The sequence below is a fragment of the Diadema antillarum genome, unplaced genomic scaffold, assembly GCF_040938485.1.
Source record: "Diadema antillarum isolate AM-2024a unplaced genomic scaffold, OU_Dant_1.0 scf00000146, whole genome shotgun sequence".
In the NCBI taxonomy this organism is placed as follows: domain Eukaryota; kingdom Metazoa; phylum Echinodermata; class Echinoidea; order Diadematoida; family Diadematidae; genus Diadema; species Diadema antillarum.
Window position 1 is genome coordinate 2,165,495 of NW_027271035.1, and position 15,799 is coordinate 2,181,293.

Sequence of the window (15,799 nt, forward strand, 5' to 3'; positions counted from 1 at the left end):
ATTTGGATTGTGGTTTGTGGCTTTTGATGGAAATAATTCAGTGCTTACAAGCAAGCAACCACAGGATGTACACTGGTTATGAGTTTCCCTTGCTGAGTAGACGGAGACAATAAAGCTTGTTGCCAAATGGTGCCAAAGCTGCTGCCATTGGTCTTGAACCAATGACCATAGGATCATGAGTCTCTGGTCCTATCCACCGAACCACGTTTCCCCAAAGTTTTGCAGGAGTTAACCTGCTTTAAAAAATAATAATAATAATAAACAAATGCAGTCTTTGACAAACTTGTGTTGTGTTTCTGTTGCTAGGCAGCGGATGTTGGGATCGGGATCAGCGGGCGGGAGGGTTTGCAGGCGGCCAACTCCTCGGATTACTCCATCGCCCAGTTCCGCTTCCTCCACAAGCTGATGCTGGTCCACGGGGTCTGGAGCTACAACCGCATCTCCAAAGTCATCCTCTACTCCTTCTACAAGAATATCTGCCTCTACATCATGGAAGTAAGTCTTCACTTTGAAAAAAAAAGGAAAAGAAAACGTTATATGGCATAAATCGCAAATATATCAAAAAATTTTGTGTAGAATATACATGTATGGAGAGGTATGTCTCAAAGATAAATAGAAAATATGGAAAAATTAGATTCAAAGTACGTGGAAAAGATAAAGAAATGTATGTCAAATATGTCAAAAATATGACCATCTACAACTTAAAAACGGGAGCTTATTTTCGAGACACAAAATTGCCTCATAGAGTTAATACATTGTTGCCTTTGTTCCAGTAGTCCACAAGTTAAAATCATGATCAGGGAGATGTACAAAGTCATGTATGCTTTTATAATGAATCTTTGTGTAGGATATGTCCGTAGATTTTATAGCTTCATTCCAACAGTATTTCTGAGCAAAGCTACACTGTATTAACTCTTTGCCTCTTCATTTGTTTGCTTTTTCTCCATGCTATAGTTCTGGTTTGCCATCGTCAACGGTTGGTCAGGACAGATTCTCTTCAATCGCTGGGCCATCGGTATCTACAACTTGGTAAGAGACCTGTGGTGTTAAGTTAGGTAACTGTGTCCAGCGAGCCATACGTTAAGTTGTTTGTGTTGGTTGTTGTTGATCATTTTCCATCTGTGAAGATGGCTGGATAGCCCATATTCAGCTACACTAAGCTGGTCTTCCATGGGGTCCAGTTGGATGTGGGGTGGGACCACTTCACCGGGTTAGACACCCTGCTCTTTGCTTTGAATGAATGAAGCAGGATCTTTTACGTGCATGAGCTGTGACTCTCTCATACACGGGACCTCCATTTTATGGTTCATTCTCATATAATGCTTGTTGCATCAAAATTTATTTTGAGACCTTTATGTTGAACTGTATGGTCAATAGTTATCAGAATGCCAAGTTCTCAAAGATCATGAAAACAGGAAGTAATGAATGAATGCTGATGGCAATTAAAAAGCAAAAAACTAGGTAGATTTTTATATCTATGGAAAAGTAAAGCAATTGTGATTATTATAAGCCTGAATTTTTTCTTCTGTCTCATTAGGTTTTCACTGCTTTGCCACCATTTGCCATTGGACTGTTTGATCGTAACATTAGTGTGGAGAGTATGAAGAAGTTCCCCCAGCTCTACAAGTCCTCGCAGAATGCAGAGTACTTCAATTCCAAGGTATCTTTCCAGGGTTCTGATCTTAGTACAGCCTCATAGATGCTTCACTCTCAGCTGCAGGATGTGTATCATATATAGAATACACTGTATTCGCTGAGATTTTTTGGCCTGTTTTATTTTTGCAAATAGGCAAAATTGATTAATCACAAAAATAGCAACGAGTGAAAAAAAATGAAAGAAATGAAAATAAAATTTTGTTTCAACAACTGAGGATTCAAGTATTCAATATTTGATGACTATGTCTGTTACCACAGTATTTATTCAGAAAGCGAGGAAAATGTCATATTTTAGTAATATCCTGTGTGTACTACCTATAATCTGCAGTAAAATCAAAACATTGCAGAGCTAGTGTTTGTCTGAGTTCATTTGAATTGCTAAAACAATTTTCTGTGAATGATATGCAATGCATTATGTGTGTACAGCCTTGCCAACGCAACCAACCAACCAAACAGGTTGCTTATTTTCATAGGAGCACTCAAGATACACCATCTGCAATATTGCCTTTTTTTAGAGCTGCCAATTCTCCCTGATACTGCAGGAGGCTTCCTAAAAATGCCAATATCTCTTCATGTCCAGATAACAGAATATAAAAATCTGCCTGATTCCATTCTCATCTTTACCCACTGAGATGCATGTAACACACAAGTTGTTCCCAGATTGCTCTTTGGAATATCCCTTTAAATTTCTGATGGATGATTGTTGGCAGTCCTGCTGTCAAAAGCTTGCCAAAGTAAATTTAGGGGAGATGCCGCCATGCTTTCATGATTGCTACACAGGTCTTCTGGATGTGGACGCTGAACTCCGTCTACCACTCGATCCTCATCTACTGGTTCGTCCTGTTTGCCACGCAGCAAGATGTCGTCTGGAGCCATGGCAAAGCCGGCGACTATCTTGTGTCAGGGAACATGGCCTACACGGTGAGGACCGGAAAAGATAAAATATGGCTCGATATCAAGCATTTAGACTCATTTAGACTCTAGCATTTAGAAATATGCAGATAATTACCTTTTTTTTTTGCCCAGTCTATTACAGTCATGGCATTATGCTATCTATGAATACCTTGAATTAACTCACAACTACTTTATTGTTTGATGTTCCTGATTCTTCTTTACATCAAGTCTATGCATTACCAAGTTAATATTCTTATAAAAACTTCCTCCTCTTTCTCCCCCCTCTCCATCTTCCTCATTATTATTATCATTTTCCTCCCCTTCCTCCTCCTCTTTCTGCTCCTCCTCTTCGTCTTCTTCCTCTCCCCTCTCCTCCTCCTCCTCCTCCTTCTCTTCCTCCTCCCCCTCCTCCTCTTCATCATCATCATTTCATAATTGCAACTACTGCTACCACTTCTGTTTCTACAGTGATTAATACTGATACCTTCATCATTCTGTCTTCCAGTTTGTGCTCATAGTCGTCACCCTGAAGGCGGGCCTTGAGATGGATGCCTGGACCTGGGTAAGTCCGAGACCATCTTTAACCTGTTTCTAGAGGATGTGGAGGAATAGGAATCTTGAGCTTACCAAACTCACAGTATCTCGTGGGGCTGTGAAAGATGGCATTTGGAGCTCTGATTAGGCAGACTTGGGCGTTGCCAAAGATTGATCTGGTGTAGAGCATTTTGAAAGTTTTGTATCCTCTTACACTCCCTCACCATATTTGTACCAAAGTCATTATTCAATCTTGTGAGTCAGTAACTAGCATCAGAATGGCAGTTTCAGAATTTTACACTAAATTTACCCTGTAGGATACATTCCACGATGATTCCACAAATGGTGATATAGAAGTACTTAATTATATGCATGGGCTTCCTTGTGTGTTTGTGTGTGTGTGTGTGGATTACTAAAGGGATATTTGCTAGATCAAATGAACAATGCAGTCAAACAGTTGTATACAAGAATTCACCATTTGATTGTATGTGTGATTCATTAGTTACATTTGTAAAATATGTTTGTTATGAATATTTAAGTATATACATGTCTGCACTATATCATTGATGTTTGAAGAATGTGATGGTCACTGAAGAGAGATGTAGGCCCTGTTATAAACACTAACCTTTGCTGTACAGTTTTAATTCTTGTGAAAGTCATGGCACCAGCCAAACGCCTTTCAGTATCTGCTCTTGTGGCTATGGGGATGACAACAAACTTAAAGGCATATTTTACCATTTGCAGATGAAACAAAAACCCAGCATTAGTGCTTTAAAATAGTTCTAAAATGTGAGTTAGGTATAGAAACAACCACTGTAAGAATTTGAATCCGTATAATCGATGTTAAGTATTGTAAAATACACAAAATGTGAACAATAGTTATGATAAAAATGTTTTCAGACTGAATCGTCTACAGTTATGGTTTATTGAGAAAAATACTGATATCTCCTTATATTTTAGGCTTTTTGCGAAAATTTTATGTGGTAGGATGTTTTGTGATACAACAGATCTACACATATGCATCAAATGTGGTATCTTGAACATTTTTATATCACTGCTCCCAAAGATAAATAGGACCTTTAAGGTAACTTTGCAATAAGAGTTAGTGTTGATGCAACGGGGCCATGACGTTATATGTGATGACATTCTGGCACTTCTGTCTCTGCTCACCGGTAATGTGCAGTGAATGTTGTTCTCTCTCAAACAGCCTGTCCATGTGTCTCTGTGGTTTGGAATCGTTGCCTGGCTAGTCTTCTTTGGTGTCTACTCTGTCCTCTTCCCTCTCTTTGCGTTTGCGTCGGACATGTTCAACGAGGTAAGCAATCCCCTGTGTTAATGCTTGTCTTTGAGTTTAGAAGACGGGATGGGGAAAAATCTAAGTTATATATACTCGTGCATTTAGGCAACGCAAGCCCTTGTGTCAACCAAATTCTACTTAGAGGATTGATTAGATATCACATAAGTATGTTTGAAATTGTAGCTATGATGGTAGTTTATTTGAGGGATAAAATACAAAGCATTTGTACTAACATCGTGCATGCTGTTGCTATGAGTACCAGTCATCATTTCATTTCAAAGTGCGGCTATTAATTTAAATGGACACAAATGTGGCACAGCAGCGTCTTATGCCAGGCATTCAGTTAGGAAATAGAAAACTGTCTTGAATAATGATGTTCTACTCCAAATAATTCCCATCATCAAGGTGGTCTTGATAAGAATTAGCCTCAGGAGGCATATTTTAAGTTTATTTTAATAGGAAGATTGAGAAAGATTTTATCATGTGCTATGATTTTTATCAATTGTCTACCCTCTGTACGAATGTATTTGCAAGATAGCAACTGCTGATCTACATTTTTAACAAACATGTTGGAAAAAGGAACCAGGAGGAATCAAACCTGTCATCTACTTTTTGGGCAGAGAAACTACCACCAGGCTATCCCTGGTTGCCGGCAGTGGCACAATGAACTTGGAACAAATACCCAGGCTCTGAAATTCCAACATTGTTATTTATGTTAAATAGTTCAAGGTAGACATGGCTTATTGAATGAAATAAGAGGTTACTGTAAAGGCCGAATATTTTGTGAGGTTTTTATTTTCATGAAGTTCGCGAGTCGGCTGTTATTTGCAAATTTAAAAACACGCTAAAATATGAACTCTGATTCCAACATGAATGTGACGCGAATTTAGCCACTTGCAACTTTGTCGGGAAGTTCCGATTAAAAAAAAAAATGAATGAAAAATAAATATGCTAAATATACGGTATTAAAGCAGAGGGGTGAAGATGTGCTGTGACTGTCATCAGCTGTCTCCGTCAGGAAAAATGTATTTGTAAGAGATGACATCGATTATCCTCCTCTGTTTCTCCATCAGGCAAACATGGTGTTATCCAGCGGTGTCTTCTGGATGTTGCTCCTATTGATCCCCATCGCTGCTCTCATCCGTGATGTTGCGTGGAAAGCGTGAGTAGAATGCCATGAGGGGGGAGGTCCGTAAACTGGGAGAGTGGGTGGAGCCCCAAACTAGTGTGCATGTGATGATAATACCCATGCCTTGTTTTGATGCTAATACAGTGTACTCCTGTTATAACAAACACGGTTATAACAAAATTCCTGTTACAATGAAGTTCAAAATTCAGACCACAACATTATCCACTGTATGTATTTTATTGTTTATTTGTTTGGCTAGAACAAAATTTTGATATATCGAAAGAAAGCTGCCAGTCCCGAGGACTTCATTATAACGGGAGTCCACTGTACTACAAAGACTCAGGTAGAATGGGGATACCATGGAGTGAGAAGCTTGCCTGGCTCAGATATATTCGAGAATCCTTGTCAACGAAATATGTACAGTTTTATCACTGATCTCACACATAGTCGAAGAATTTTGACTTGAGTTAACAGTTACTGATGAGCGTACGCTTCTATGCACATATTTGCCAACCGGTGCTATTCGTGGTCATTTTAATGTACCCTGATGGGCAGCGAATGAATTGGACCACCCATGGATCCCCACGCTACTGGATCCATTCACTCTGGGAAGGGAGGGCGAAGAAAAGAGGTCAAACACCTTTCCAAAGGGAAGTAAGGAGGAAGAGAGCAAACAATATGAGCACTTGTTTTAAAATAGGTGTGCTAAGGAAGATTTTGAGATAGGAGTTACCGGGGAAGATCAGAGAAAATCAAAGACTAGTGTGAAGGGGATGTTATGAAAAGTTCAACCCATTTTTTCTTTTAGATGTCAAGAATGCATCATCAAATGAAAAAACAACAACACAATTTAGTACATATTAAGCAAACTCTCCATATATGTATTGATACATCACTGACACCTTTTAAAAAGTGCAATTAAAGTTATGGAATAATATAAGTTTTGATTTTTTTTCTGCAAACAGTAATCATTGGTGGCAAATGTGAAAAAGAGCTGCAATAATCGAATCAACACACAACTCTTCTAATCATATTTGCTTAAAAATGTAAAAACATACTGCTTTTTTTTTTTTGGGGGGGGGAGGATAATTTACTAACTACAAGCCCTTTCAATTCTGTTTTTCTTATTTCATTTTATTTGTTAAAGTCGAGGTATGATTTATGTTTACTGACCCTGCTTGATGTTTCTCCCCTCTCCACAGTTTTAGACGAACGCTATTCAAGTCTCTGGCCGAGGAGGTACAGGAGGCTGAGGTCCAACACATTGACCCGACGGCCATCATTCAGAAATCGGTCAAGAAGAGGTATGTGTCTGAGACTGCCTTGTGGTCACTTCAACTCTCATTCTGTTTATCCAACGTCCATTGATCTGCCCTTTCATGATACTTCTACACTCAAGCTGTACTGCTTCGGTGTAGACTGTTATTTCTTTCGAGATTTTCATTTTCATATTTTGTTACAAATTTGTCATGGTTTGACATAAAAGTATATCTTTTCATATCTTATACACTTATATTTTTTTTCAGCAATTTCAGGAATTTCCTTCATTTCAAGTAGAAAAAATGCTGTATATACTGTGTCAGTTACATTTGCTCTGATTCAAACACAGAGAGTGGATTGCATTATTCGATGTCACCATCGCCGGTGTTTTAATTTTCTGCATGTATTAGTTAGCAGCAGTTCTCAAAAAGACTGTCTTTTTTTTTTTCATTACAGTTTTGTGTGAATTGATATTTTATATGCGCAAAGTATCTTCTGACCTAATGCAATACAGCATGCTGCATATTTATATTATGTCTAAAATTCTTAATGTTTGCATTTTTCTGTTTCATATTTGGTCTTTGTTATCTTCACGTTCGTGCATGCATGTACATGAATGCAAATCTAGAGTGGGTGGAACTGTGTTTTGTAAATTTGTTGAATTTTGTACTGCATTATGCAATGGTAAGAAACGTTTTTGATTCAACCCCTATGTATCCTCTGCTCTTTTCTTCAAGTAAAAGTTTATGTAGAATAGCATTTTATTTCCAAGCAGTAACCCTCTTTTGTGACCCCCAGAATTTCAATTTGAATTAGTGCCACAATTATTTTTTTAATTACATAAAGAAGCATCTTGTCAAAAGTCAGTCCACACACTTTATGTGTTGTGACAGTAAACATTTGAAGTATCAATATTTTCGTACTTTATCTTTGATAGATTTGGATGTTGTTCATTCATTATTTTGAATATAAACATTTATTTTTTTATTTTTTTAAAGGAAATATTCCATACTGGCCCTAAATATGATATGTGATATGGATTTATAATTGATTGTTTAAAGGATCAATCATAATTTGTTTTAAATTGAGCACTCTTCTACATCAGACTCCTATGAGATGCACTTCAAATGAGGATTACTGCCTTAAAATGACAGATTCTGGTCATGAATGAGGACTTTTTTACATACAGATTCTGATTGCTTGTATCCAAAAGCAAAGCTTGTGACTGCCAAATTGTTGTTTTTATTGTAAAATCTGATAAGTGTCAGTGCGACACATTTATCTTTCCTTAGGCCATCCCTATAAGGCCTTGATGTTTTCACTTACCAACTTTCTCCATGGTAATAAGAGAAAAAGAGACTTAAAAGTCATCAAGTATGGTCACAAAATCTTAGTATTTTCTTCGCTATGAAATCGATGATATCCTCATGATTCACTTTGGATCATTGTCTCATAATAATTAAGTTCAAACAAAGCTTTGATGATGAATGAATGATTCTAAAAGTGTGCAAAACAATTTATTTGCCATTCCAGTCTGAATGCAGATCTATACACTGCCTGGATTTGCTCCCACAAAGCCCACCAAGAAAACTTTGAAACTTTGCTTATGAAAGACATTCCAAGTTGTCCTCATGCCATCACTATTATTTTTTAGATTCATTTTCTCTGCAAATTTCCCAGATTTTAGTCATGAATGAAATCTGCCTGCATCTTGACTTGCATTAAAAAAAAAAAATGTATAGTAATGTTCTATGATTTTGAAATTGATTGACATTGATGTTTTATGTGACCTGACTGACAGTGTCGTCAAACATTTTTGTGCATGAATGTTTCTCTTCTTCTTCCCCTGTCTAGTATACATAATGCCTTTCACGTGCGTACATTTTTTTTTTCTGTTGTAATTTTCGTCTTTGCATGCCATCACACACATGAATATATATATGTGTCAGACCAAATCGAGTGAAGTATGTTGCCTATATGCTTTAAGTCTTAAGTGTTGCACGATTAACTCTTTTAAATTGCGGTGGGTGGTACTTCTAACATTTTGAGTATAAATGCACTGTATTAAGTGCAGTGAAGCACAGACACTTTACCAATATCATAATGTTGTTTCTGTCTTACTGATGTGAAATGGTTTACTAATATTCTCCTCTAAACGGAGTCCAAAAAATTACGGTTGGTTAAGTTATGAGTTTGATGGAAAACAAGCTATCAATTATTTCTCTTTCGCACTGGTCAAACTGTTATCAGGAAGTAGAAATGTCGTGGTAATGCATAAAGGCAAGGAGAGTTAGAATTAAGATATCCATTGTCAAGAAAGAAGTTGATGCGTCTGTATAAGGATGATTTAAAGTTTGTTTTCATAACAAATCAGAAAAGGGGATAGTTCTAACGATATTTAGTGTTTTATTTGTCAGACATTATGCTAGATCAGCAAAATAATTTGATATGAAACAACTTGTATTTCTCCTATCAATAAAGCAGTATTGGATGTGATAGATTTCATTTGATACCAGATTCCTTCAATTTGTAAAGCAAAAGATTGCATTGCTGCGACTAAATACCATTGAAAACTCTGCTGTCCCTGAAAATTCCTTCTGCGTGAAAACACAGACTAAGTGTAGGATTGTTAAGTCATACAGAGAAACTATTAGCAGTGTAAGAGGAAGCTGTTAGGGTCCAAAGAATGTTAAATCATTCTCATTGCATTGCTTTGCATTTCTGTTGGTGCAAAACTCATGGAGGGAGAGTGGGTACCACTTCCATGTCCATCTTCCACACCTCTCTCCCTACTTTACCCCCCTTCTCACTCCCCAACCCCGGTACCTTTGCTCCTCCTCTTGCCCTTATTTATCCCCTCCTCTCCTCCCCTACCTCTTCAACCCAAACCACTTTCCATTACCCCTTCTCTTCCCCTCCCATTTCCCTCCTTCTTACTCTCATCTCCATCCCCCATCTCCTTCTCCCTACCACTTCTTCCTCCCTTTTCCCCTCTCCTAGCCCCTCCCCTTTCTATTCATCTTCCCTTTCCCTCTCTCCTTGCCCCTCCCCTTTCCCTTCCCTTCCCCTCTCTCCAAGCCCCTCCCCTCTCCCTTCCCTTGCCCTTCTCTTTCCCTCTCTCCTACCCCCTCCCCTTCCCTCTCTCTTGCCCTTCTCCTCTCTCCTAGCACCTCCCCTTCCCCCTTTCTTGCCCTTCCCTTGCCCCCTCCTTGCCCCTCCCATCTCCCTTCCCTTGCCATTCCCTCTCTCCTAGCACCTCCTTCTTACTCTCATCTCCATCCCCCATCTCCTTCTCCCTACCACTTCTTCCTCCCTTTTCCCCTCTCCTAGCCCCTCCCCTTTCTATTCATCTTCCCTTTCCCTCTCTCCTTGCCCCTCCCCTTTCCCTTCCCTTCCCCTCTCTCCTTGCCCCTCCCATCTCCCTTCCCTTGCCCTTCCCTCTCTCCTAGCACCTCCCCTTTCCCTTCCCTTGCCCTTCTCCTCTCTCCTAGCACCTCCCCTTCCCCCTCTCTTGCCCTTCCCTTGCCCCCTCCTTGCCCCTCCCATCTCCCTTCCCTTGCCATTCCCTCTCTCCTAGCACCTCCCCTTTCCCTTCCCTTGCCCTTCCCCTCTCTCCTAGCACCTCCCCTTTCCCCTCCCTTGTCCTTCCCTTGCCCCTCCCTTGCCCCTCCCCTTGTCTCTCCCCTGTCCCTTGCCCCCTCCCCTTTCCCTCCTGTTTCCCTTCCCTTTCCCCCTCTCCTAGTCCATCCCCTTTACATTACATTAACAATGTAATTATACACTAGTTCAAAGCAAGCTATGAATATTCATAAGAATGCCACCCCAGGGAATCCACCCAAAAATAGAGGTGCTTGTGTTGGTCCTCAGTAATGCTTTGTCAAGCATGAAAGCCTGGTGTTGGGATGAAGGTTGACATACTGTGACCAAGGGCTGGTGGTGATTGATATGCCTATGTGGGCTGTTGCTAAGCAACACTGGACAGATCCATCCCCCCCCCCCCATGCTTCAAATTACTTCTAGTAGAAGAAACAAAAGTGTGGCCGTGATGACAACAATTGAATATCAAAAATACACAATATGCTTTCTACTAACCTTACTACATGTACATGTACCAATTTCATCGATATGTATTAATGTAAATATAAGAATTAAGTTGTGGTGGTGGGAAAATTAAAGATCTCTGTCCAATTTCTTTAGCCACGGGCTGCATGTGGGGAATTTGTATAATCTTGTAAGCTTTGGTGGTGGTGTAATTAACAGACAAAAAAAAAAGTGAATTACACCAAACTATGTGGGGCTTGTGGGTTCTGTGCATATCAAGCATGCAAAGTTATGTATGCCTAGGTGACGAGTTAATTTGAAGTGAACCGTGCAGTGCTCTCTGGGTAAGTGAATGAAGTGAAGTGCCTTTAGTACGTGCTAGAGATCAGCAGATGTGGCTAACTGTGTGAATGCATTCTCTCTTGCCAGGGATGCACATAGCTTACAATTGTATTTTCAAAATTGGTGCTGCAAAAGAAAAAGACTTCAGACCATGCTGTAAAGTTATATCTAAGCCTGGCAGTTGTGCTGTCGAAAAAGATGCAAAATGGATGGTCTACAACCGGGAATATTATGTACACAATGCCACTAAATAGGCAATGAAACTTTTCACATGGTGGTAAATACTCTAACTTCATATATTTATATCTGGGTTCATCCCTAACATTTCTTTATCTTTGCTGGAGATAGTTTCATTAGGGGGGGGGGGGGGGGGGGGAGGTTGAAGAGGGCAGATTTGTATGATTTTAGTAATGGTTTGATGTCACTGTAAATTCTGTTTGTGGTCAAACCGGGGATAATTGTAAGCCTTGCCATCATAGCTTGCATAGTTTATCTTACAAGTGTTCCTCCAAATTATCATAGATGTGTTCTTTCTTTTTTTCCAAGAGTAACATGTGGTTAATAATGGTAATCACAATGATAGTAAAAAGCAGGGCAACAGCGACTATTTCAGCTGAAAAGTAATTTGTGGTAGGGCTTGTTGCATGTCTGTGGCTGCCACTCGTATTCAGTGGTTGCTCTATGTTTGGTCTGCCACCATCTTCAAGCTTGTAGTAAACCTCTGTCTGTTCTGCATGGTGTGTGCCTTCGCACCATCTTTTTTTTTCTCTCTCTCTCTGTCTCTCTCGTCGTAAAGTGTTCAGTCTCTCCGCGAACGGGCTCAGAGAGCCAAGACGGGGTAAGAAGCGACTGCCGCTGCATGAAATCCGACTGATGTGGAACAAAAAACAATATAGCGCCTTATCTTTTTATTTTAGCTTGAAGCATGTTCACCTTTTGAAAATTCATGTGATTCTTTTAGTAGAATATTAGTTTAAGCTGCCTGCATGACCCCCACTATTATGTCGTTTCTCCCTGTGTTTGCAATAATATTCATCGTACTTCTAGAAAGTGAACTCGCAGAACAATTTTTTATTAGAACAAGCACCTTGACGGAGGCTTTAAGTGACATTTCACCATGTGGAAAATAATGGACAGCTTTTGGCAAATAGTACTAGGATGAAATATTTTTGTTGCACACTAGTTACGTCCAGATGGTGATCCTTAACCTCAAGGAAAGCCAACCTTATGAATAAGTTCTATGGGGCGCCAAGTGTCGCGCGGTCGATTTCATTACAAAATCGGTCATAGCTGTCTTCGAGGATAAGTTCTATGGGGCGCCAAGTGTTGCATCCTGGTCGATTTTGCAATGAAATCAGTCATTTCAACTGAAATGACTAATTTCGTAAACAAATCATTTTTTTGGATATTTTTGGATTTTTACAAATGTTATGGCTTATGGAGTCTTGTAGATGCTTGCTTTCAGCTTGCATGAAGTAAAAATATCAGCATGCCCAGCTAGTGCTATGACTGCAGCAGTGTAAACAAAAGATTTACTTACCCGACTGCCTTGAAACAATGCACTGTGAGCCATGTACCTGTAATAATTTGTATGCCAGTCTCGTATACTCGTGGCCTTTCATACATAACGCATAGACTCTTTTTCCTCTGTCTTTGAGTTAACATTGAAAGGATTACACATTGATTTCCATCCCGTTGGCCAGGAATTTTGGAGACTGATCACAATTTTCTTTTCCCCCAGGAACACAGTCATGGGATCACTTCAATTGATTTCTCTTCTTTCTTTCTTTTTCCCAGTATCCATTTTATATCCGTTCACTCCACTTTGATTAACACCTACTAACCAACTCAAATCATTTTTCCATCTCCATGGCTTTGAGTTGATACTTACATGTGTGCCGTGTTTTGACTTGCAACGAGTTTTATCCGACAACTTTATGGGTGTTAAGGTTTTGTCTATCAAACAATGGGAATATTTATGATTGTTTTACTGTGGTTTGTGCTCTGTCTTGAGAATTTACCCTTTTTGATTGTATTTAATGCCTTAATCATCATCAAATTAATTTGACTGCAACCATCATCCATGTCATCAGTAACCATGGCATTGCATATTTTTTAAATCAGAATCTGTAACATATTGATATTTGGTCTTTTTTTTTGTGAAGACCTTCATTGATGCATAATCAGCGAAATGGGTCAGAACTGTTAGTACTAACTATGGCATGTTACACTATGTTTCAAACCATATGCTGGGGCTAATGATTGAATATGTACCGACTTCTTTTAATAATGTTCAGTGGACAGTCTGCATTTTAAATCTGACAAAACATTTTTGTCAGTCTAACTGTGCTGCACTTTCATGTTTCAATTGTAATGATATATATATTCAACTGGTTTGGCAGAAGCCGAAGCTCTTTTTCTACTTATACTCATTAGATGTAGGAGAGAAGTACAAGGGATAACTGGATGGTGTTATGATGTTTATTTGTTTTAAATTCATTTTTGGTTTTATTTCGGTAAAGTAGCTCTCTCAAAAGCTAAAAACACTATTTCTCATAGGCCATGCGCTAGTATGAGATTGTAAGTTACAAACATATATACATGGGGAGGGGGGAACTTATTTCAGAAGGTGCAAAGGATTTAACTGTATATGGAATTTCAAGGAAATTTTTACGGGCGTAAAGATAACACTAAACATCTTAAAGGTCAGATGCATTTATTCTATTTCAATATTGGTTCATATGTACTTACCTATATATACATGGTTCTTTTATTGATATGTACACGCAATGTATATGCCATGTGTTACATACAGATTATACTCATGATACATGTTTAAAATGTGAAATGTATTTGACCCTGCTTATGCTATTTAGAACTGATATTGGTTCAGATTTTCTGGGTAATTTGCACCTTGTTTCCATGGAAACCTCTTGACATATTACCGACAGTGAGGCTAACTTCTCTGTAATATACCCAAACTCAAATATGCAAATGAGTACTGAAACTGTAATTGCTCTTAGATCGTTACATGCTTTGTACCATCTGATGTTAAATAACACCCATTACTCCAAATTACATCCATTCTACTAAATTGCATAATTAACCAGACTATCACCAGTTTGTAATGGCTTCTTAGAATAGGCAATTACTGCTGGATAACAGGTAAACAGGACAGTTTAATTATTATTAGACAAGTCTAATAAGCAACAAGCAACTAATCCATTAAGAAAGGCCTTTGTATGTATAGAGGTCTATGGGGCTTACGCAAATAGAAGGGGGAAAAAGTACTGGAAATGTTTTAGAAAGTGTTAAATTTGATTGGCAATCTGTGTGATTTAACAAATAACAGAGGTCTAATGTGCATGGTAGGTATGTTTGCTTTATACACTACCAAAAGACAAGTCATAAGGAAGGAAAGAATTGCAAGGGACATCGACTGTTGCTGTATTTTCTACTTCCATACCATAACAATAAAAGTAGTATCCATCCACTTCGGACAATTGTCAATTTTATTGACAACTACAGGTCTTAACTCTGACAAAGAAAGTCCTAAAATCTATTAGTACATGTGACGTTTTATAGAGCTGAAACTGTTTTATGTCAGCAGGTTGTTCCAAAACTTCATAGAATGTTTTCTCCCATTTGTTTGTTAAGTAAATTTTGTTGATTTCTTTTTTTTTGGGGGGGGGGGGGATTGATGAAGCACTCCGAGTCTGTACAGAAAAGACACTTTATCAATATTGGTTGTTTTTATTGTTATGATTTTTTTTTGTACAAGTTTTTTCTTCAGCTGCTGCACAGTGCACATTTCCATTCAATGTTCATTTTGAAACAAATTTCAGTAGAATGTAGTAACAAATGCACATGAAGTGAATGATATTTGATAAAAAACAGAGTTCTTTCTGTCAGGGATAGCCTTTACACCAGAAAATATTTGTCCTTGCATGCCTGGATGCTTGGATGATAGGCAAATACATTTGGATTGCAAGAAAACTTGAAATCTTTTCGAAAGTCAGCAGTACCAGGACTGTAGGGTGCATTTGTCCTTGGTTATTAAGAAATTAGTTCCCTCACCACATTGAGGTTGGACAGCAAGGTTTGATGGATTTCTTCTCCACTGTTTTCTCCCTGCCCGTAGTTTCAGCGAAACGTCCCGCCTCCTAACCCGACTGTTTAAGCGTTCGCCCAGTAGCACACGACACCTAGCGGAGGACCAAGAGGTCCCAAGGCGTAAGATGAATGATTTCTTTATTATTTTGTGTTTTGGTGGGGTTTTATTTGCTCAAACTGGTTGTTTTATTTTCTTGATGGCAGTGATTATGCTTGTGACATGTTGGCGATGATGACCTTGTTTTAGAGAGTTTAAAGGCAGTGGGAGGGATTTGTAGGGGGGTGATGATGATGACGATGGTAATGATGAAGATTGTGACTGTAATGATGATGATGATGGTGGTGGTGGGGATAATTTTGATGATGGTTGGGGCAAAAGTAGTGCATAGAAGTTGAAACCTTGTATTTATTAATGTGATGATGATGATGATGATGATGATGATGGTGGTGGTGATGATGATGATGATGGTGGTGGTGATGATGATGATGATGGTGGTGGTGATGATGATGATGATGATGGTGGTAGTGATGAT

General features: G+C 38.9%; 1 protein-coding gene across 1 annotated transcript in view; it reads left to right on the plus strand.

The window, feature by feature from the left end:
- The window catches only part of LOC139721634 (probable phospholipid-transporting ATPase IA), a 74,089-nt gene that overhangs the window by 55,402 nt on the left and 2,888 nt on the right, over positions 1-15,799 (plus strand). The window contains exons 26-35 of the mRNA XM_071632964.1: positions 307-495; positions 955-1,029; positions 1,538-1,660; positions 2,437-2,577; positions 3,056-3,112; positions 4,292-4,399; positions 5,455-5,543; positions 6,713-6,814; positions 11,950-11,991; positions 15,295-15,386. Coding sequence (XP_071489065.1) covers positions 307-495; positions 955-1,029; positions 1,538-1,660; positions 2,437-2,577; positions 3,056-3,112; positions 4,292-4,399; positions 5,455-5,543; positions 6,713-6,814; positions 11,950-11,991; positions 15,295-15,386 — 1,018 coding nt within the window. The remainder of the gene's footprint in view (positions 1-306; positions 496-954; positions 1,030-1,537; positions 1,661-2,436; positions 2,578-3,055; positions 3,113-4,291; positions 4,400-5,454; positions 5,544-6,712; positions 6,815-11,949; positions 11,992-15,294; positions 15,387-15,799) is intronic.